Here is a 26,118-nt window from a genome sequence, read left to right on the forward strand (position 1 = left end):
GCTACACATTACCTAGTAGTAGACAGGACACAATGGAAGCTTAATTTGTACAATTTCTTTTTATATGACACAAAATATTGCACATTTCACATGGAACAGGCACAGGATGTACAACAGAATAATGAGAATACTTTACATTAGAGGTGATGGGACAAATGATAAGCTGTGAATCAAAGCTCACATGGCAGCCTCATTGGTACATTTTTAAGACTGTATCATTGCTGTTATATGACACATCACTTGTTTTTTTCCCTCCTTTGTCACACAAAGTGTCACACCCTGGCCTACTTCTATCTGTGCTTCTGCAAGTGTTTTAAGCTCTTTACACTGTTATAAGCAACTATTTTATGAACTTTTTTTTTGTGGGCCTTTTTTTTATATGTCAATTTTCTTTCATTGTTTTTGCAGGTCGCAAACCAAAAAATCCCCTGGAATGTCCTATAAACCAGCCTAAACGAAAAAGAGAAAGTGAGTATTACATCAAGTGAGATTTTGTTGTGATGTAAAGGAGACGCTGTTTCCTGCTAGCCAATTTAAACAGCTCTCTGGAGTGTACACTCCTGATTTTGATGGTCTCTGTTCCAAAGAGTCGTCAAAGTCCTCCCAGAATTGTCTCTAATAAAAACTTGGCCCCAACTACAATGAAACCCCCAATAATTTTCTAATTTAATGGAAGACTAAAGCATGCACGGAATCACAGACGGTTGTTTGTCCTAGGAGTTGCTAACAGCATTAATGAAATGGCAACTTGAGTACGGGTATTTTCAGCTACCTGTAATACATACTGGGCTGCCATGAGGAGGCTCCAGGAATATCCAATTGTCTACAAACATGACCCTCATGCTTTCATCAAAGACATTTTCCTGTATGAAATTTCTCCTTTGTAAGCATCTGAAATTGTGTGTGTGCTGTTTTAATAAGACTTGTTAATATCAGGCAGACACAACTTTCGAAAATTTCCTTTTTGTGGGCAATTGTGCTTTGTAGTTGTTGCCAACTTCATATGATGGATATAATTGTGTCAATAGACCCAAGTAAGGTGGGCATTGTTTGGATATAATTCTTTATTTGACAAGGGCTTACAAATGTCTTAATAAGTCGTTTATCTGCTAATTACAGGTGTCAGACTTCATCTGTAACATATGATTCTGCTTATCACAATCTTGCATCTCTTTGATATTGTTGTCCCTGAAGTTTTTGTGAAGAATCTGGAATACACAGTGTTCTGTTTCTCCCTCGACTGTTTCCCATTAATTTTATAGTGTATGAGATTAGGCCAGTGTCTGGGCACGCTGATACAGACCATGCTCTCTTTTGTGTACAATTATCACTTTCCAATCAAACCCCATTACCGACCAGATGTAATTTAACTTGCGCGCATCATTATTTTTGTATTTACACAAGACATGCAAAGGCGTACAAAAAACAATCCAAAATTAAATCCAGTGATGTCGTTGGACTGCACCGTCTGAACTAGCAGGCCGATCAGTGGCACTACTTGTGTATAAAGACTAGGCGCCTTTTGACAGATTTTGGCACACACTGTTTGTAGCACCTGTTGTCCATTAGCTTTATCATAGAAAGGAACTTATAAAGAGTTTTCTAATATGGAGAAATGAGAATGTGCGTCCCTGGTAAAATCCTGGCTGTTTGACAACAAAGTTTACAATTGATTTTTTTTCTTTTCATTTCCAATGTACACTATACATTTGTTTGTGTAGTCTGTACTGTGGATTGAAGTTTTACAGATTTATTTTACTGGTACTGTTGAGATTTAATCGGCAACAGGTGTAGAGACTAATTATAAAATGGTCTATCTTTTTACCTGGCTTCATTACACATGGTGTGTTGGGCTGTGATTAGTTACACAGAACTAAGAATTAACATGCAATGGCCCTTAGGATGCTACCTTGATATTCACGGTCACTTGCTCCACTAACAAGCAATGTTGTCTTAATTAACTTCTTTAACTTAACTTTCTCTTTTCCTTGGGTATTATTTGTTTTTTCTGTAGAAACAGTTGATGTGTTTCTCAGCTATGTGTTATAATAATTTATACTTGAATATGAGATCATTTTTATTTAATTACAGGTAGTACAACATACCTGTGGGAGTTCCTACTACAACTGCTACAGAACAGAGAGACATGCCCTAGATATATCAAATGGGCCAACAGGGAAAGGGGAATCTTCAAGCTGGTCGACTCCAAAGCAGTGTCGAAACTCTGGGGACTACACAAAAACAAGCCCGATATGAATTACGAGACAATGGGAAGAGCTTTGAGGTAGGTTACATTGTCGTATCATTGGGGACAGAATGATTGAAAGTGAAGGGGGAATACACTAACACTCCAGGAAAAATTGATACCTGCTATAAAACAAGTAAAAATAAATATACACAGAGACTAATGTATACAACGGTTGATCATCTTCGTTATAGCACACGTACACAGTAACATAGCTGGTTTTTAAATCTAGTGACCCTTTTGCCACATAACACACAGAAATGAGCATGTTAGCTGACTTTGACAGAGATGTCATGTTAGATTATGTAAGATGCCTTGTAAGTCAAACTATAGCCAAGTAAAAAAAAATGGAGGGTGTAGTTAAGTGCATCTTGTGATAATTGTTACGTTTGAGGATACGGACCTGTAGGGGAGATATTTTGTCATGCTGCAGAGCTCTTGTGATGTGCCGTGTATGTTGCATGCTTAATTTATTCAGATCTTTTTGTACTTGACATTAATAAAAGTTACCACGATTAGATGATTTTGTGTCGTTGATGTATGGCGATGGTGATCAACATGCTTGTCTGTTTCTTCTTCCCCTATCTCGTTCTTCATGTGAGGTATAATTAGACAACTCGTTGATGTTGTAATTAACATTACTGTACCACACACCCTCACAGCTACTGTTCAAAAACCCACTCTTCAATATATACTTTATCTACAACATCAATTCCATTAGGTGACTTACACTTATTTCATTTGTCCAGCCTTTGTTTTACCTCCCCTACCTTTCAATCAAATACATTTACCTGTCCTACCTGGGGATAAAGTGCCTGTCCTACCTGTGGCATAAACTTACCTGTCCTACCTGTGGCATAAACTTACCTGTCCTACCTGTGGCATAAACTTACCTGTCCTACCTGGGGAAAAAGTGCCTGTCCTACCTGTGGCATAAACATACCTGTCCTACCTGTGGCATAAACATACCTGTCCTACCTGTGGCATAAACATACCTGTCCTACCTGTGGCATAAACTTACCTGTCCTACTGTACCTGCAACATAAATATAGCTGTCTTTCCTGTGATATAGACTCAACTAAATGTAACATATTTTACTTCGCCTACATCTCACATAATTTACCTATCCTATAGCTATCTGTCACATAATTTTACCTGTCCTACATATGACATAAACTTGCCTGTTCTACCTGTGACATATCTTACCTATTGCATAATGTACTGTCCCTACCTGACCTAGCTGTGTTGTTTGTACAATGCTGTATTGTTATTTATTTCTAATACCTGTGATGGTACATAGTTTTGTTATATAGATGTAGAACAAACTGGGACATACATATACTTGAAGTCATTCACACTCGCATATACAATACACCAAGTGTATTTGTTTTATTCATAGGCAACCAATTCAAGCATATAAATGAAAACACAGACTCCCTATATTACATAAACATTATTCAAGCAGTTTAAAGGTCTTTTATTTTATAGACCAGGTGCAAAAAAGGACTTTTTTATATTTTTTATTTGATGAATGTTTTACCTCACATTAATTTTCTCTTCATTTTATGTATTCAGGATTATATCTGTGATTTAAAATCAGTCAGGTCATCTGAACAAGTTGTATAAATTATAATAATATAATTCTGTATTATTTTTGATGACTCAAATTGCGAAAGGTGTGCTCATAATATTGTCATTCTATATGCAGATGGTAAAATTAAGATGTTTTTGATCAGAAATTATTTGACAAATGTGATGGAATTATACCGTGTACCTGTAGCTGGACACACTGTAAAGTTGATATGTATGAATAAAATGCTTGTGATCTAGCATAATGATATTTCATTAAATTTTGTACAATTACTTTTATATAGATAACAATTACATATTCATAATTTGTGTATAATGTATTTTGTTTTAGGTACTACTATGCGAGGGGAATACTAAATAAGGTCGATGGACAGCGCCTTGTGTACCAATTTGCTGAAGTGCCTAAGTCCATCATAGAAATTGACTGTGGTAACGCCTGAAGGTCCAGACAATACGAATGGATCTACTCACAAATAAGATAGGGCTGTGGGGCCAAACGCTGGTCCCAAATCTCTGCCCCTCTCTGCAATCACTTCGTGCCATAGCTCTGCTATAGACTGCCGACTCAAAGGAGTCGCGAAATACACGTTAGGATTCCATGTTGTTTGGTCCTGACTTTGAAAAAGATTGAGAACCCTAGTTTATTATGAAACTGAAAATGACAAGGAAATTCATCTTGGACAGTTTGATAATTGCAGTTGTGTTTTCTTGGACCATTGTGTACAATTCAGATTCAACGTGATTGCTTGATCGATGAGCTTATTGATCAGCAGTGAACTGTGTATTGGTGATACGGAGTAGTAAGGGAGACTAAGAGAAATGGAACAAGACTGGAAAGGAATTCCATATTCATCAGTCAGTGGACTTCAAAAAGATTCAGGGATGTTTGAATATTATGAATGTGCTACATTGGGAGGGGCGTGCAAGAAGATTGTTTTTGATGAATGAATGTATTGTTATGACTGATTGTTGTTGATGAATGTTACAAATTTTTAAAACAGAAGTGTATTGATTCAATAATATAATTATATTATTTGAGTGGAAGTTTGTTTGTTTGTTTATTTTTTTTTTTTAGATGATATCATTATTAGAAAAAGTTTTTTAAATTGCATTGTGCTGGTGTGATAAATTCCTTATAGGACCACTCCATACATTTTGTCAAAACTACAATCATTCAACCCAGCGACCAGAAGTCCTACAGACACATGCGAGCGTTGACAGATATCAACATGATCTAGAGGACAAGAAAAATTGCCTCATTTCATGAATGGTATGTTTTAGTGCTGTATTTAGGAAACATTCCTATAGCACTTAAAGTGCTGCTAAGTTAAACCCAGGCCTAAATTGTCATGACTATGTTGATTCTATATACCAACATAAACAGCTTCCACTACTACCCATACAGGTCAACATGCATAGGTGTGGAATCAATTTGAAGAAATTCAGTACTTAAAAGTATTCAGATGATAAAAGATGAGTGTTAAAACTCTGTTGAAAGTCAGTTAAGGTTATGAGCAGATTTCCAACCTGCTTAAGTGTTTCGTCCTTGGCGAATTTCCTGATTCCATGATAGAATCATGTTGTCACAACGAAGGGTTAGTCTTTAAAAAGTGGGCCTAACTTAGGGAAGTTTACATATGTCTAATGCTGGGAGAATGTGCTTGAAGCCAAATTTGTTCCATTATAATGTTTTTTACCCAAGTTAAACATTCCTGTTTCATACATGACTTACCTGACTTTGACCCACTTAAAGTGTTCAAATAGCTAGCCTACCTGTTTTCACCTGTAGTCACGTGTTTACGACAGGTGGTGAGGATCTTGTGCGTTTTGGGCGTGTCTCTGCAAACCTGACTCATCTTACCTGGCTGTATTTTACCTGTATCCAGGTGTAATATATAGGTTTTTTTTTGGTTCTTTTAGATTCAGTTTGTAAGTTTTCTTATCATAAAAAATTAATCTGAGTATTAAATCAAAGTTTTAAAAAGTTGGTAATATAAAGATAGATTAACTCTAATCAATGGAATTGAGTCTAAATACAATATTGATAAAATAAATAGATGGTGATGAAGCAGTGGTTTTAATGAACTTTTTTTATTAAGCTGACATGTTGCTGGGTATTTAGCCCCTAGAAGTTACCAGTGCATGAAATAAAGTATTATTTATCATGGTATCAGGCGTACATATAAAAGGCATGATGACAATGTCATATTTATACAAATTTTAATCCAACTGGTGCTTTACCCGGGTGAACTGGTGAATTTAAAATGATTTTATCTTAATTGTAGCTGAGCTAGATGATTTCAAACAGACTTTGTATTCAGAAAACATAGATAATGTTAAAAACTTTTTGGAATATCACTGATTATTATTATTTTATTTTGATGAATAACTTTGGGTTCATAATTTCAAACGAATAAATAAGTTTGTTGATAAATTTCTCTAGAAAAATGCTATTTTTACAGATAGATCTGATTAGGAGCAGCTATATACTCTATAGCCCTCCTTTCTCATTTAATCATTTATCATCTCACTTTTGTGCAATTTTCCACAATTTAAGGGTCCAATATATGTTTTTCCTATAATCTGCAGCATCAAACTACACTGGAGGTCAGTACTTAGGCTCATATTCATCTAGTTATGGCAAAACAGTTGACATTCATTGGTTAAGAAGTACAAAAGAGTTTTGTTTTTATGTAGAACTGCCATTTTCTGGTTTAGACTGATCATCACACCAAGAGACGAGGGGAATCAAGGGGCTAAGTAGGGCTTGAGAATCACTTGATTTTGATGTAGTTTAGGATACATTTTTTGGCAAAAGGTCACATTCTGTGGCAGGGGGGAGTTATAGGCATCATTTAACACGGTACTCTACAAAGTGCAGTGGAGAAGCTCCCTCGTGCAGATCAGTTCTTGATTAAGTCGTCATTAAAATTCCTTCTCAACATCTCTGTTTTATATCTTGCCTGCATCAAGTCTGTTAACTGTTCCCTAGGTCAGTAAGGACATTAAATAACCTTGACCTCATTTTGACCTTAATAAGGTAGTCTATAGTAGGCTGTTAAGATAGAAGTAATATTATAATGATCCTTGTCCCTGTAGTTAGGTGACTTATGACCTTCTCCCTTCCTCCAGTATGTATATAAGTATTGAATCTTCCAATAGTACTACCGAGTGTTTTCCTTAACTATTAACCAAAGTTATTATGACAGGTGAAACTTGGATTGAGAAAGGGTGATGTCATGAATATTTATGAGGTGTTAAAATATGTCTTGCTGTACCTGTAGTATAGGTGGTCATCATAGGGTGAGATGCGCACATGTGTAACACATACCTGTGTACCTGAGACGTGAGCCCCTGATGACACAGAAAAACATTATCCTCCCTATGGGCATTAGATCTTCATCCCTTTGTTTATTGTTAGTCATGTATTGTTGGTCCTGTATAATAACCCATTGAATGAGTGCCTAAGGTCAAAGATCACTTTGTTATTTATAAAACACATTGCTATATCATTATAATATGAAACATTTGGTGATTTATTGTTTTGTGTTTTGGCTCCTCTGAATTTTTACAGTGTTGTTGTAATCTGAATATTAATTATGTTTTTTGTTTTTTTTTTTGATAAATAGATCACTTTGTTTACAGTGTATATTGCTTGATTTGACCAAAAAACAACATGTAATGGCCAAAGAGATTTATTGCATTCAGAAAATGTCAGTAAAAATCCCTCAAAAATTCAGATTTTTTAAAACAAATTGTACTTAATGAGCTAGCTTTAACCTCTAAATAGTAATTGTGAATTGACACCTGTTTTTTGGTGCAGTTTTTAATATTAGGTTGTCACTGTTGGAAACCTCTGATGTGCATTAATCAAGTCTAGAATAAGACAGGTATAGTGTGTATTTAGGAGGGATGAGGTGGTCACTTAAACTTCCAACATCAAGAATTATTTTGGCTTGGAAGAATGACATACAAAGACTAGGTCTGTACTGCATAACATGGGTGAAGTTTTACCATATAATTATATACTTCTTTTCCAGTTTGTGTTAATCATTTGTAGAGATCTGTGTCATGAACAGGTAAATAGTGCACATGAAATCCTATGAAATCCATTCATGTTTGTCGATTTGAGTAATTACATATCAGGTGTATGTGTAAGGAGACCTTGATAATCAAGTAACTGAGTTTTTGTTAATCCAATTATCTGCTTAAAGCAGAGTCTGACATATTGTATAATACTTTTGAAGGTAGAACATTGATACAGAGACAGCTATATGTCCACATTCAGATTGAGTGCCTTATATGTGAATCCTCCACGATATGTACCCCAAATCAAGGAGCACAGACTAGCAGGAGTTGTACACCTAGCAGTTTCATATATCCAGGTGCCATTATTGAAATCTCAGACTTTCTGATAGAACATCAAAATTTATTTCAAAAAGTTATTTTTATAAAGGGAGACAGGAATTTGATGGAACGCATGTATGGAATTTTATCTTTATGAGTTCTAGAGGAATTGGGACAGGAAATCTGTAGATTATCATGTGAGGACATTTTTAATTTCAGAGTTTGTGTGATAAATTCCTCATGATTCAACAAGTTCAGGGACATTTTTGTGCTCAAACTGAAACTGCCTTAATCCATCATGCATTTAGCATCAAATGGTGATTTAGCGTAGTAAGTCTAACCAGATGACGGGTAAAGTTTATATTGTAGTTGGAAGTAGCATTGATTTGTTTTTAGTTGTTACCAACTATATATACAGAAATCACAAAACTTTCAGTCGATAGGTTTAAACAAGATACAAGATGGATTATAAAATTACCTGGTAGTTCTGTTGGTCAGTCATGAACATGACCTAGATGGTGAGTTTTGATTGGATAAAGCTCGACCAAAGAGAAGGCTGTGATGTGTAACTTGTGTATATTCTGTAGATAATTTACCTATCTTAACAATGTTTTAATCATACATTAAGGATGTATGGTTTCATTGGTATACAACGAGTAACATGAAGAAATAGAAACAAATCAACCTGATGTGTCATTTGAATGACTAGAAATTAATGATGATTTCTTGATTCATAGTGGAAATACAGAGGCGGTACATTTTATTTATTGATCATATTGATATAACTGACAGTTCAATCACGTTTTATTTTCACATGGCTATATATATATATATATAAATATATGGATGTGTGTGTATATATATATATATGTATAGTTTTTAGATATAAATTTGTTTTATTGTAAATTATTTTTTTTAAACTGATGAACTTTGAAATCATCATTTTTTCTATGTATGACCTGATAAAATGACCTTTAAGTATAAACTGGTGATTGGAGAGCACACCTTCATGTATGAAGCGTGATGTTCTCCATTTTGTTTCAGTATCCTATGGTTACAGTGTATTGTTGCCATGGTTATAGTTTCCTTGGAGACTGCAGGGTTTCCAAGACAACGATGTCCACGTTACTTGTCAATACTCTTATTAACTCACTGGACTGTACAGTGTATACATATAGTACAAACAACCGATCTCTCAGTGTATTTATTATTGCGGTGTACATATGCAATGCGGTTAGAAAAAAATGAGTGCCGGTTTTAATCGCAACCTTCAAATGTGGACTATAAATAAAATTAGTTGCTGTTTTTACCTCAATTTGTGTTCTGTCTTTGTTTTCTTATTGAAAGGAATTCTTTAGAAACCTGCTATCTGTTGACTGGCCACCCATAACTATAAATATATCTAAATATAAGAGAAGATCATACATAAGAAAGTCAAGAACACCAAAGAAACTTGATAAAAAAAAGATTCCATTAATTACTAATTAACACATTATTGAAAATGTATAGAACAGTTTTGGATTAAATCTGTCCTATAATGATTGTTAAGAGCAACAATGGAATAACAACACGTAGATTCTAGCTAATATGATATACCAAGTAGCCAATATAATTAGAAGAAAAAAGTTGAAAACAGAAACAAATATTGAAACTCAGGAAATGACAACAACAGACTAAAATTTGATACAAGTGAAATCCATGACCCCAAGAGAATATCATTTGATACAAGTGGAATCCATGACTATGACGCCAAGGGACTAATATTTGATACAAGTGGAATCCATGACCATGACCTCAAGAAATTGTATGTGATACAAATGGAATCCATGACCATGACTCCAAGAGACTTACATTTGATACAAGTGGAATCCCTGACCATGACCCCAAGATACTTACATTTGATACAAGGGGAATCCATGACCATGACCCCAAGAGACTTACATTTGATACAAGTGGAATCTATGACTATGACCCCAAGAGACTTGTATGTGATACAAATGGAATCCATGACCATGACCCCAAGAGACTTACATTTGATACAAATGGAATCCATGACCATGACCCCAAGAGACTTGCATTTGATACAAGTGAAATCCATGACTATGACCCCAAGACTCTTGCATTTGATACAAGTGGAATCCATGACTATGACCCCAAGAGACTTGTATTTGATACAAGTGGAATCCATGACCATGACGCAAAGGGACATGTATCTGATACAAGTGGAATCCCTGACCATGACCCCAAGAGACTTGTTTTAAATACAAGTGGAATCAATGACTGACCCCAAGAGACTTTTAATGATACAAGTGGAATCAATGACTATGACCCCAAGAGAGTTGCATTTGATACAAGTGGAATCCACAACCATGAGACTTGTATTTGATACAAGTGGAATCCATAACCATGACGCCAAGGGACTTGTATCTGATACAAGTGGAATCCATGACCCCAAGAGACTTAAATTTGATACAAGTGGAATCCATGACCATGACCCCAAGATACTTGTATTTGATACATGGGGAATTCATTACCATGACCCAAGACACTTGCATTTGATACAAGTGGAATCCATGACTATGACTCCAAGAGACTTACATTTGATACAAGTGGAATCCATGACCATGACCCCAAGAGACTTGTATTTGATACAAGTGGAATCCATGACTATGACCCCAAGAGACTTACATTTGATACAAGTGGAATCCATGACCATGACCCCAAGAGACTAATATTTGATAAAAGTGAAATCCATGACTATGACCCCAAGAGACTTATATTTGATACAAGTGGAATCCATGACCATGACCCAAATAGACTAATATTTGATAAAAGTGAAATCCATGACTATGACCCCAAGAGACTTGTATTTGATACAAGAGGAATCCATGAACATGACCCCAAGAGACTTACATTTGATACAAGTGGAATCCATGACCCCAAGTGACTTAAATTTGATACAAGTGGAATCCATGACCATGACCCCAAGAGACTTGTATCTGATACAAGTGGAATCCATGATCCCAAGAGACTTACATTTGATACAAGTGGAATCCATGACCCTAGGAGACTTCCATTTGATACAAGTGGAATCCATGACCATGACCTCAAGAAATTGTATTTGATACAAATGGAATCCATGACCATGACCCCAAGAGACTTACATTTGATACAAGTGGAATCCATGACCATGACACAAAGAGACTTGTATTTGATACAAGTCGAATCCATGAATATGACCCCAAAAGACTTGTTAGCTCACCTGGATGAAGGGCAAGTGAGCTTATGCCGTGTCGCGCCGTCCGGCCATCTGTCAGGAGTCAACTTTTCCGTTTAAACAACTTCTTCTCAATAACCAAAAGGCCTAGAGACCTAATATTGGGCCTGTATCATGCTGGATTAAAGGGCTACCAAGTTTGTTCATATGAATAAAGTTGACCTTCATTCAAGGTCAAAGGTATCAAATAGGGTGAAATCTTAAAACGACTTCTTCTCAATAACCAAGAGGCTCAGAGAGTTGATATTGGGTCTGTAGCATGCTGGGGTGAAGGGCTACCAAGTTTTTTTTCCAAATGAATGACCCTGACTCACATTCAAGGTCACGTCGGTCAAGTATGCTTAAATCTTTAAATGACTTCTGAATAGCCAAAGTGCCGAGAGTACATTATATTGGCCCTGTAGCATGCTTTCAAATAACTGCCGGATCCATATAGGAAAAGATCACTGCATTGCAGGTGACTGATTCGGGCCCATTGGGCCTTTGTATTTGATACAAGTGCAATCCATGACCATGACCCCAAGAGACTTGTATGTGATACAATTGGAATCCATGACCATGACCCCAAGAGACTTGTATTTGATACAAGTGGAATCCATGAATATGATCCCAAAAAACTTTTTAGCTCACCTGCCCGAAGGGCAAGTGAGCTTATGCCGTGGCTCCACGTCCGTCGTCCGTCCGTCGTTCGACGTCAACTTTCCCATTTAAACAGCTTCTTCTCAACAACCAAAAGTCCTAGTGACCTAATATTAGGCCTGTATCATGCTTGGGTGAGGGGCTACCCAGTTAGTTCAAATGAATAAAGTTGACCTTCATTCAAGGTCACAGGGGTCAAAAAGGCTAAAATATTTAAATGATTTCTTCTCAATAACCAGGAGTCCCAGGCAGTTGATATTAGGTCAGTAGCCTGCTGGGGTAAAGGGCTATTAAGTTTGTTCAAATGAATGACCTTGACCTTCATTCAAGGTTAAAGGGATCAAATAGGCTGACATTTTTTAACAACTTCTTCTCAATAACCAAGTGTCCCGGGGAATTGATATTGGGTTTGTATCATGTTGGGGTGAAGTGCTACCAAGTTTATTCAAGTGAATGACCTTGACTTTCATTCAAGGTCAAAGGGATCAAATAGGCTGAATTCTTAAAACGACTTCTCAATAACCAAGAATCCCAGGGAGTTGATATTGGGTCTGTAGCATGCTGGGGTCTAGTGCTACCAAGTTTGTTCAAATGAATGACCTTGACCTTTATTCAATGTCACAGGGGTCAAAAAGGCTAAAATCTTTAAAGGACTTCTTTTCAATAACCAAGAGTCCAAGAGAGTTGGTATTGGGTCTGTAGCATGCTGGGGTGAAGGGCTACCAAGTGTTTTTCAAATGAATGATCCTGACTCACATTCAAGGTCACGTCGGTCAAGTATGTTTACATCTTTAAATGACTTCTGAATAGCCAAAGTGCCGAGAGACATTATATTGGCCCTGTAGCATGCTTTCAAATAACTGCATGATCCAAATATGAAAAGATCACTGCATTGCAGGTGAGCGATTCGGGCCCATTGGGCCCTTGTATTTAATACAAGTGAAATCCATGACTATGACCCCAAGAGACTTACATTTGATACAAGTTGAATCCATGACTATGACCCCACGAGACTTGTTTTTAATACAAGTGGAATCCACGACCCAAGAGACTTGTATGTGATACAAGTGTAATCAATGACCATGACCCCAAGGGACTAATATTTGATAAAAGTGGAATCCATGACCACGACCCAAGAGACTTTCATTTGATACAAGTGGAATCCATGACCATGACACAAAGAGACTTGTATTTGATACAAGTCGAATCCATGAATATGACCCCAAAAGACTTGTTAGCTCACCTGCCCGAAGGGCAAGTGAGCTTACGCCGTGGCGTGGCGTCCGTCGTCCTGCCGTACGGCCGTCCTGCCATCCGTCAGGAGTCAACGTTTCCATTTAAAGAGCTTCTTCTCAATAACCAAAAGGCCTAGAGACCTAATATTGGGCTTGTATCATGCTGGGTTGAAGTGCTAACAAGTTTGTTCAAATAAATAAAGTTGACCTTTATTCAAGGTCAAAGGTATCAAATAGGCTGAAATCTTTAAAGGACTTCTTCTCAATAACCAAGAGGCCCAAAGAGTTGATATTGGGTCTGTAGCATGCTGGGGTGAAGGGCTACCAAGATTTTTTTTTCAAATGAATGACCCTGACTCACATTCAAGGTCAAGTATGCTTAAATCTTTAAATGACTTCTGAATAGCCAAAGTGCCGAGAGACATTATATTTGCCCTGTAGCATGCTTTCAGATAACTGCAGGATCCATATATGAAAAGATCACTGCATTGCAGGTGAGTGATTCGGGCCCATTGGGCCTTTGTATTTGATACAAATGCAATCCATGACCATGACCCCAAGAGACTTGTATTTGATACAAGTGGAATCCATGAATATGACCCCAAGAGACTTGTATTTGATAAAAGTGGAATCCATGAATATGACCCCAAGAGACTTGTATTTGATAAAAGTGGAATCCATGAATATGACCCAAATATACTTGTATTTGATACAAGTGGAATCCATGAATATGGCCCCAAGAGACTTGTATATGATACAAGTGGAATCCATGAATATGACCCCAAATGATCTGTTAGCTCACCTGCCCAAAGGGCAAGTGAGCTTATGCCGTGGGTCGACGTCCGTCGTCCGTCCGTCGTTCGACGTCAACTTTCCCATTTAAACAGCTTCTTCTCAATAACCATAAGTCCTAGAGACCTAATATTAGGCCTGTATCATGCTTGGGTGAAGGGCTACCAAGTTAGTTCAAATGAATAAAGTTGACCTACATTCAAGGTCACAGGGGTCAAAAAGGCTAAAATATTTAAATAATTTCTTCTCAATAACCAAGAAACCCAAGCAGTTGATATTGGGTCAGTAGCCTGCTGGGGTGAAGGGCTATTAAGTTTGTTTAAATGAATGACCTTGACCTTCATTCAAGGTTACAGGGATCAAATACACTGAAATCTTTTAACAACATCTTCTCAATAACCAAATGTCCCAGGGAGTTGATATTGGGTCTGTATCATGCTGGGGTGAAGTGCTACCAAGTTTGTTCAAATGAATGACCTTGACCTTTATTCAAGGTCAAAGGGATCAAATAGGCTGAAATCTTAAAACGACTTCTTCTCAATAACCAAGAGTCCCAGGCAGTTGATATTCGGTCTGTAGCATGCTGGGGTTTAGTGCTACCAAATTTGTGCAAATGAATGTCCTTGCCATTCATTCAAGGTCACAAGGGTCAAAAAGGCTAAAATCTTTAAAGGACTTTTTCTCATTCACCAAGAGTCCCAGAGAGTTGATATTGGGTCTGTAGCATGCTGGGGTGAAGGGCTACAAACCCTGACTCACATTCAAAGTGAAGTCGGTCAAGTATGCTTATATCTTTAAATGACTTCTGAATAGCCAAAGTGCCGATAGAGATTATATTGGCCCTGTAGCATGCTTTCAAATAACTGCCGGATCCATATATGAAAAGATCACTGAATTGCAGGTGAGTGATTCGGACCCATTGGACCTTTGTATTTGATACAAGTGCAATCCATGACTATGACTCCAAGAGACTTACATGTGATACAAGTACAATCCATGACCATGGCCCCAAGAAACTTGTATGTGATACAAGTGGAATCTGTGAATATGACTCCAAAAGTCTTGTATTTGATACAAGCGGAATCAATGACTATGACCCCAAGAAACTTTCATTTGATACAAGTGGAATCCATGACCCAAAGAGACTTATATTTGATACAAGTGGAATCCATAACTATGACCCCACGAGACTTGTATGTGATACAAGTGGAATCCATGACCATGACCCCGCGAGACTTACACTTGATACAAGTGGAATCCACGACCATGACCCCAAGAGACGTGTATTTTATACAAGTGGAATCGATGACATCAAGATATTTACATATTAAACAAGTGGAACCCACGGCCATGGCAATAAGAGACGTAAATTTTATACGAGTGGAATCCATGGCCATGACCCAAAGAGCCTTCTATTTGATATAAGTGGAATCCATGATACCAAGAGACTTTACATTTGCTCCAAGAAACCAACTGTACATAACAAATCTCAGTACTCTGTAAGTCTTAACTTAGATAATTAAAGTGAGAGGATCCCAGTACAATCCAAATAAAAATGATTTTTTTTTCTGAAGTAAAATTGTGTAAAATTGGTGAATCTTATTGAGAGTGGATAGCTAAAGAAACTATTTTGCCAAGTTTTTTCTTTCTAATGTTGCTTCTGCTTGTTTGTCAGATCCCATCAAATCACTACTCAAAATCACTTGTTCTTTATAATGATATTCTATTGAATAAATATATGTGTGTCGCAAGAAATGTCACCAGAAATGAGAACTGACTGATTATTGAAGCTGTGAGTGACTTCAGGTTGCCTGAAAACAGCACATTTTTTTGGTCTTATTAAAAGTGTAGCCTGGTTACAAAGGAATATATATGGTAACAAGGTTCATGCCCAGTTTCGTACATATCAGAAAAGCTTGAAGTTTTTACTTCCTCATGAACATATAATTTGTCATGAATTAGGACCATGAAGGAAGAACCTGTACACGGTATATACGAAGTATGAAACAAAGGGTTTCCTTCATAGGAAATCTAGCAACACTAAACTTCAACTGTCAGTCATTTTTTTCCAGGATCAACCTCAAAATCAAACGACCACAGCTATGGACTAAGCATACATACAAAACTTGGGTTGATATGGCGTAAAGTTACGCAAGGTTTTTGCGTAACTTACGAACGTTCGTAAGTTACGAAGTTTTTGTGAAACGCTTAGTAATTCGTAATTGTGACTTACGCAAATTTCGTAAGTTACGAAGCTTTGTGAAACGATACCCTGGTATATACCTAAGACAGTGTGTTTACACGGTATAACCTAGTATATACCTAAGACAGTGTGTTTACACGGTATAACCTGGTATATACCTAAGACAGTGTGTTTACACGGTATAACCTAGTATATAACTAAGACAGTGTGTTTACACAGTATAACCTAGTATATAACTAAGACAGTGTGTTTACACGGTATAACCTAGTATATACCTAAGACAGTGTGTTAACACGGTATAACCTGGTATATACCTAAGACAGTGTGTTAACACGGTATAACCTGGTATATAACTAAGACAGTGTGTTTACACGGTATAACCTAGTATATACCTAAGACAGTGTGTTTACACGGTATAACCTAGTATATACCTAAGACAGTGTGTTTACACTGTATAACCTACTATATACCTAAGACATTATGTTTACACGGTATAACCTAGTATATAACTAAGACAGTGTGTTTACACGGTATAACCTGGTATATACCTAAGACAGTGTGTTTACACGGTATAACCTAGTATATAACTAAGACAGTGTGTAAACACGGTATAACCTGGTATATAACTAAGACAGTGTGTTTACACGGTATAACCTAGTATATACCTAAGACAGAGTGTTTACACTGTATAACCTAGTATATACCTAAGACATTATGTTTACACGGTATAACCTAGTATATACCTAAGACAGTGTGTTTACAAGGTATAACTTAGTATATAACTAAGACAGTGTGTGTACACGGTATAACCTGGTATATAACTAAGACAGTATGTTTACACGGTATAACCTAGTATATAACTAAGACGGCGAGTTTACACTGTATAACCTAGTATATACCTAAGACAGTGTGTTTACACGGTATAACCTAGTATATACCTAAGACAGAGTGTTTACACTGTATAACCTAGTATATACCTAAGACAGTGTGTTTACACGGTATAACCTAGTATATACCTAAGACAGTGTGTTTACACGGTATAACCTAGTATATACCTAAGACAGTGTGTTTACACGGTATAACCTAGTATATACCCAAGACAGTGTGTTTACACTGTATAACCTAGTATATAACTAAGACAGTGTGTTTACACGGTATAACCTAGTATATAACTAAGACAGTGTGTTTACACGGTATAACCTGGTACATAACTAAGACAGTGTGTTTACACGGTATAACCTGGTATATAACTAAGACTGTGTTTACACTATATAACCTAGTATATAACTATGACAGTGTGTTTACAAGGTATAACCTGGTATATACCTAAGACAGTGTGTTTACACGATATAACCTGGTATATAACTAAGACAGTGTGTTTACACGGTATAACCTGGTATATAACTAAGACAGTGTGTTTACACGGTATAACCTGGTATATAACTAAGACAGTGTGTTTACACGATATAACCTGGTATATACCTAAGACAGTGTGTTTACACGGTATAACCTAGTATATACCTAAGACAGTGTGTTTACACGGTATAACCTGGTATATAACTAAGACAGTGTGTTTACACGGTATAACCTGGTATATAACTAAGACTGTGTTTACACTATATAACCTAGTATATAACTATGACAGTGTGTTTACAAGGTATAACCTGGTATATACCTAAGACAGTGTGTTTACACGATATAACCTGGTATATAACTAAGACAGTGTGTTTACACGGTATAACCTGGTATATAACTAAGACAGTGTGTTTACACGGTATAACCTGGTATATAACTAAGACAGTGTGTTTACACGGTATAACCTGGTATATACCTAAGACAGTGTGTTTACACGGTATAACCTAGTATATACCTAAGACAGTGTGTTTACACGGTATAACCTAGTATATAACTAAGACAGTGTGTTTACACGGTATAACCTAGTATATACCTAAGACAGTGTGCTTACACGATATAACCTAGTATATTACTATGACAGTGTGTTTACACGGTATAACCTGGTATATAACTAAGACAGTGTGTTTACACGGTATAACCAGGTATATAACTAAGACAGTGTGTTTACACGGTATAACCTGGTATATAACTAAGACAGTGTGTTTACATTGTATAACCTAGTATATACCTAAGACAGTGTGTTTACACGGTATTACCTAGTATATAACTAAGACAGTGTGTTTACAAGGTATAACTTAGTATATACCTAAAACAGTGTGTTTACACGGTATAACCTAGTATATACCCTAAGACAGTGTGTTTACACGGTATAACCTAGTATATAACTAAGACAGTGTGTTTACACGGTATAACCTAGTATATAACTAAGACAGTATGTTTACACGGTATAACCTAGTATATAACTAAGACAGTGAGTTTACACTGTATAACCTAGTATTTACCTAAGACAGTGTGTTTACACTGTATAACCTAGTATATACCTAAGACAGTGTGTTTACACGGTATAACCTAGTATATACCTAAGACAGTGTGTTTACACGGTATAACCTAGTATATAACTAAGACAGTGTGTTTACACGGTATAACCTAGTATATACCCAAGACAGTGTGTTTACACTGTATAACCTAGTATATAACTAAGACAGTGTGTTTTCACGGTATAACCTAGTATATACCTAAGACAGTGTGTTTACACGGTATAACCTAGTATATAACTAAGACAGTGTGTTTACACGGTATAACCTGGTATATAACTAAGACAGTGTGTTTACACGGTATAACCTGGTATATAACTAAGACTGTGTTTACACGGTATAACCTAGTATATAACTAAGACAGTGTGTTTACACTGTATAACCTAGTATTTACCTAAGACAGTGTGTTTACACTGTATAACCTGGTATATACCTAAGACAGTGTGTTACACGGTATAACCTAGTATATAACTAAGACAGTGTGTTTACACTGTATAACCTAGTATTTACCTAAGACAGTGTGTTTACACGGTATAACCTAGTATATACCTAAGACAGTGTGTTTACACGGTATAACCTAGTATATACCTAAGACAGTGTGTTTACACGGTATAACCTAGTATATACCCAAGACAGTGTGTTTACACTGTATAACCTAGTATATAACTAAGACAGTGTGTTTACACGGTATAACCTAGTATATAACTAAGACAGTGTGTTTACACGGTATAACCTGGTACATAACTAAGACAGTGTGTTTACACGGTATAACCTGGTATATAACTAAGACTGTGTTTACACTATATAACCTAGTATATAACTATGACAGTGTGTTTACAAGGTATAACCTGGTATATACCTAAGACAGTGTGTTTACACGATATAACCTGGTATATAACTAAGACAGTGTGTTTACACGGTATAACCTGGTATATAACTAAGACAGTGTGTTTACACGGTATAACCTGGTATATAACTAAGACAGTGTGTTTACACGGTATAACCTGGTATATACCTAAGACAGTGTGTTTACACGGTATAACCTAGTATATACCTAAGACAGTGTGTTTACACGGTATAACCTGGTATATAACTAAGACAGTGTGTTTACACGGTATAACCTGGTATATAACTAAGACTGTGTTTACACTATATAACCTAGTATATAACTATGACAGTGTGTTTACAAGGTATAACCTGGTATATACCTAAGACAGTGTGTTTACACGATATAACCTGGTATATAACTAAGACAGTGTGTTTACACGGTATAACCTGGTATATAACTAAGACAGTGTGTTTACACGGTATAACCTGGTATATAACTAAGACAGTGTGTTTACACGATATAACCTGGTATATACCTAAGACAGTGTGTTTACACGGTATAACCTAGTATATACCTAAGACAGTGTGTTTACACGGTATAACCTAGTATATAACTAAGACAGTGTGTTTACACGGTATAACCTAGTATATACCTAAGACAGTGTGCTTACACGATATAACCTAGTATATTACTATGACAGTGTGTTTACACGGTATAACCTGGTATATAACTAAGACAGTGTGTTTACACGGTATAACCTGGTATATAACTAAGACAGTGTGTTTACACGGTATAACCTGGTATATAACTAAGACAGTGTGTTTACATTGTATAACCTAGTATATACCTAAGACAGTGTGTTTACACGGTATTACCTAGTATATAACTAAGACAGTGTGTTTACAAGGTATAACTTAGTATATACCTAAAACAGTGTGTTTACACGGTATAACCTAGTATATACCCTAAGACAGTGTGTTTACACGGTATAACCTAGTATATAACTAAGACAGTATGTTTACACGGTATAACCTAGTATATAACTAAGACAGTATGTTTACACGGTATAACCTAGTATATAACTAAGACAGTGAGTTTACACTGTATAACCTAGTATTTACCTAAGACAGTGTGTTTACACTGTATAACCTAGTATATACCTAAGACAGTGTGTTTACACGGTATAACCTAGTATATACCTAAGACAGTGTGTTTACACGGTATAACCTAGTATATAACTAAGACAGTGTGTTTACACGGTATAACCTAGTATATACCCAAGACAGTGTGTTTACACTGTATAACCTAGTATATAACTAAGACAGTGTGTTTTCACGGTATAACCTAGTATATACCTAAGACAGTGTGTTTACACGGTATAACCTAGTATATAACTAAGACAGTGTGTTTACACGGTATAACCTGGTATATAACTAAGACAGTGTGTTTACACGGTATAACCTGGTATATAACTAAGACTGTGTTTACACGGTATAACCTAGTATATAACTAAGACAGTGTGTTTACACTGTATAACCTAGTATTTACCTAAGACAGTGTGTTTACACTGTATAACCTGGTATATACCTAAGACAGTGTGTTTACACGGTATAACCTAGTATATAACTAAGACAGTGTGTTTACACTGTATAACCTAGTATTTACCTAAGACAGTGTGTTTACACGGTATAACCTAGTATATACCTAAGACAGTGTGTTTACACGGTATAACCTAGTATATAACTAAGACAGTGTGTTTACACTGTATAACCTAGTATTTACCTAAGACAGTGTGTTTACACGGTATAACCTAGTATATACCTAAGACAGTGTGTTTACACGGTATAACCTAGTATATAACTAAGACAGTGTGTTTACACGGTATAACCTGGTATATACCTAAGACAGTGTGTTTACACGGTATAACCTGGTATATACCTAAGACAGTGTGTTAACACGGTATAACCTAGTATATACCTAAGACAGTGTGTTTACACGGTATAACCTAGTATATACCTAAGACAGTGTGTTTACACGGTATAACCTAGTATATAACTAAGACAGTGTGTTTACACGGTATAACCTAGTATATACCTAAGACAGTGTGTTTACACGGTATAACCAGGTATATAATTAAGACTGTGTATACACGGTATAACCTAGTATATACCTAAGACAGTGTGTTTACACGGTATAACCTAGTATATACCTAAGACAGTAGGTTTACACTGTATAACCTAGTATATAACTAAGACATTATGACAGTGTGACTATGACAGTAGGTTTAACGGTATAACCTAGTATATAACTATGACAGTGTGTTTACACGGTATAACCTAGTATATACCTAAGACAGTGTGTTTACACGGTATAACCTAGTATATACCTAAGACAGTATGACAGTGTGACTACGACAGTAGGTTTACACGGTATAACCTAGTATATAACTAAGACAGTGTGTTTACACAGTGTAACCTGGTATATAACTAAGACAGTGTGTTTACACGGTATAACCTAGTATATACCTAAGACAGTGTGTTTACACGGTATAACCTGGTATATACCTAAGACAGTGTGTTTACACGGTATAACCTAGTATATAACTAAGACAGTGTGTTAACACGGTATAACCTAGTATATAACTAAGACAGTGTGTTTACACGGTATAACCTAGTATATACCTAAGACAGTGTGTTTACACGGTATAACCTGGTATATAACTAAGACTGTGTATACACGGTATAACCTAGTATATACCTAAGACAGTGTGTTTACACGGTATAACCTAGTATATACCTAAGACAGTAGGTTTACACTGTATAACCTAGTATATAACTAAGACATTATGACAGTGTGACTATGACAGTAGGTTTACACGGTATAACCTAGTATATAACTATGACAGTGTGTTTACACGGTATAACCTAGTATATACCTAAGACAGTGTGTTTACACGGTATAACCTAGTATATACCTAAGACAGTATGACAGTGTGACTACGACAGTAGGTTTACACGGTATAACCTAGTATATAACTAAGACAGTGTGTTTACACAGTATAACCTGGTATATAACTAAGACAGTGTGTTTACACGGTATAACCTGGTATATACCTAAGACATTATGACAGTGTGACTACGACAGTAGGTTTACCCAGTACAGTATAGAATCAACATTGTAGTTGGGCCGTTTTAAAAGACAAACACAACTCTATCATGTAAATCTGTTTGGCCTGACGTGTTTACAGACGCCTATAATCAAAATATAGTTTTTGAGGAAACAAACAAAAACATGCTGTTGAGGTACACGATTACGTCATGTTGTTTACATGATCTTAAATGTCCTTCAAAAAATCAATATCAGGCTTAGTCACGTGTGGATGGATGACGATCAGCGGGTGGGGCGCAAAATCATAATCTTATTAAAATGTTACAATTGACTGAACGTTAGCAGTTTTGGGGAATCCTGACCTGATTCACAGTTTGTGGCACCTTACGATCCAGGTAATCGAGTTATGACGTAACGTGTTGTTTTGCATGATAGAGCAATTCGAGAAATTATAGATACGTTAACAAACACATATGCAGAATTGTTAATATTTGATAAGCGTCTGTGTGAACATTTGTGCACTATGACGTCCCGTCCTGCACTGATGCACACAATATTAACCACAAGCGTGCGAGGCGTGGGTGTTCTTTTATTCTATATACTGATTGTGAAATTGCTATGTAAATTAGTTACGGATCACGCCCATCCCGATTTTCGTCGAGTACGTGTAATAAAAATACCTGTAGATATACATATATATTCCAGGTATAACTTTTCATGTAAATCAATATTTTCGTTTACACTTTGCAGTCAGTTTTATCGATTTTTAAGTTAATTATCATGTCGGCATTGTTTGTTGTTTTTGGAGAGTAAATCTCGGTATAGTTGAGAATATGATTGATTTGACTGGGAAGCACGATCATATATTGAAATCTAATTCATGTAAATTTTTTAAAAACATAAAAAAAATCTGGAAATAAACCATTTCAAGTTGAGAAATTTTACCGATAGAAATATAGTTTCAGTTTGACAAATATTTCTACTTGTTGTTGGTGACGGTGGACGATTAATGAGCTCGGAGATTGCTAGATTTTAAGCGTTGTGTCCCGTAGTATTTAGTTTTCAAATCGCCTTTTGTCCGAGGTCTGTGGTCAGTCCGTCCATAAACAGTCATGGTTGTCGCTATTTCTCAGAAAGTTCTTCATGGATTTTTGATAAATTTCATAGGAATTTTTCCCTTAGGTTCTGGTCGTGCATTTTGAATTTTGAGACTGACCGGAAAACCATATGGCCGACAGGTGGCCATTTTGAATTTTGAGACTGACCGGAAAACCATATGGCCGACAGGTGGCCATTTTGAATTTTGAGACTGACCGGAAAACCATATGGCCGACAGGTGGCCATTTTGAATTTTGACAGTTTGTTATCGCTACTACTCGGAAAGTTCTTGGTGGATCCTTCTACAATCTTGTATGTCACGATCCGTTTCTCTAGGTCCCTAGTAACAATTATGGTTTGGGATTTCTACTTCATAAGAATTACTTGAAGGAAATTTCCTGATAGGCAACAATTTTGGATTTTGACATTTTAAGTTTGTAATTGCTGTTTCTCGAGAAGTACTGGAATGATCTCCATCCGTATACCCATTGTTTCCTAGTTGTGCTTGTGAAATTTTGAAAGTGACTTGAAAATTATAATGACTGTCGGGCAGTCATCTTGGATTCTAACGCATGAGATTTGGATATTCTCACATATACATGTATATGCGAGTTCCCCGGGTTACAATTGAAGTTTTTTATCCGTACGTCTCGGAAAGGTCTTGACGGATCTTTCTTAGATCTCATATACATACTATTAGGTTTCCTGACCTTGCTTAATTGTATGACTGATCAGGGAAACAATGGCTAAAATGCAGAGTTTATACAAAGGACGCTTTTATTACCCAGTGGTTAGGAGGACAAAGGGAAAGAAAGGAGAAGTAGAGAACAGATCCAGCATAGAACCAATAAATTAATGTTAGACGCAAAGATGGTAGGCGGACATCTTGGAAACAAACACTTTTCAATGCAATTTCGGCCATTTTCGGAAGGTACGTGTGCCCGAGTCTTCAAACAGATAAACACAAATATAGTGTAGAATAGAGAATCTATTTTCACGATACATCTGTCTCTCCTGACCTACATACGACGTACATATCCCGAATCGTTCCTAATCAACAGCCACCTATGGCAGTGGAAATATATAACGATATATAGTCATTGTAACCACTACAATCTACCCTGAGATACATCCCTGTCAACCGTTGCTGAGAGGCCGATGTCAGCATGACGGAGTGATATGTTGGGTATTGAATGATGTCTCCAATGTCAACCCAAACAGGTTTGAAACGGTAGTCTGTATACTATAATTGCCACGATTCACATATACATACGACAGTCTATCGACATCTTTTTTCGCTTCCGGTTTTGCCGATAAACAAGGACCTGTACCACGCCTGTCGGTGTACACGGTACACCCGTAGAGTACCCTGTTTGAGCATGTATATTAAATATCGATTATACCGCACTTGTGTCCTGTTTTTATATTTGTTTGTCGATCCGTGTAGGTATTATCACGACTCTGTGGTTTAAGGTTCGGAATGTAGGATGAGGGCTAGGTAGTTATTTAACTTAACAGGAAATGAATTTGCAAAACGAAACTCGTTCCAATATTTCCGGTTTTGTATTAGACGATTATATCTTATTAAGATTGAATGCCAGGCATGACTACACGAAACAATTTTATTATACAAAAGGAAATCAAAATATGATTCATGATGCGATGACGACGAGGTAACACCGGTACCCTAGTAACATGTCTGACACGAAGAAACCTTCCGTACCCAGTGTGTTGACGTATTCATTTAAAACAATGTATCCGTCGTTATTGGCCGACTAATGATCTTATCGTCCTTTATAATATTGTAACAAAAATAAGAACATGTTTCCTTAGCTTTGAAATAAACAGAAAGCCATAATCTATAGTGCCTAAGATCTAACATCAAAGTGTGTGTCATTTTTTACGTTATGATATTGCAAGCCATTGCAGAAGAGCTTTTCAGAAATCTGTTTTTACAATCTCTTCCATGGTTCCTTGCATAAATCTCTAATCTTTGTCCTGAATGTCTTGGATCTGGACACGTTTGTTTTGGCCACACATGTACGTGTGTTCAGGGACAGGGGCTTGACACGTTCCAATGAACCAGAATGAAAAATAAAAGTGATCTAGGGATCGGACTGTGTCCAGATCGTAGGAACAGGCCGTATTATGAACTATTATTAGTACGTATGTGTCCGGGCCGTACATGTACGTGTGTGTCCGGGCCGTAAATGTATATACACGTGTGTGTCCGGGACGTACATGTATATACACGTGTGTCCCGGCCATACATGTATATACACGTGTGTGTCCGGGCCATACGAGT

At 36.6% G+C, this 26,118-nt stretch overlaps 1 protein-coding gene across 1 annotated transcript in view; it reads left to right on the forward strand.

The window, feature by feature from the left end:
- The window catches only part of LOC117328859 (transcription factor ETV6-like), a gene marked incomplete in the record, with an annotated part of 122,457 nt that extends 112,960 nt beyond the window's left edge, over positions 1-9,497 (forward strand). The window contains 3 exon segments of the mRNA XM_033886440.1: positions 409-468; positions 2,092-2,284; positions 4,167-9,497. Of these exon segments, the coding sequence (XP_033742331.1) occupies positions 409-468; positions 2,092-2,284; positions 4,167-4,275 (362 nt within the window).
- Positions 9,498-26,118: the final 16,621 nt, after the last annotated feature.

This window comes from Pecten maximus, chromosome 6, assembly GCF_902652985.1.
Source record: "Pecten maximus chromosome 6, xPecMax1.1, whole genome shotgun sequence".
NCBI classification, from domain to species: Eukaryota; Metazoa; Mollusca; class Bivalvia; order Pectinida; family Pectinidae; genus Pecten; species Pecten maximus.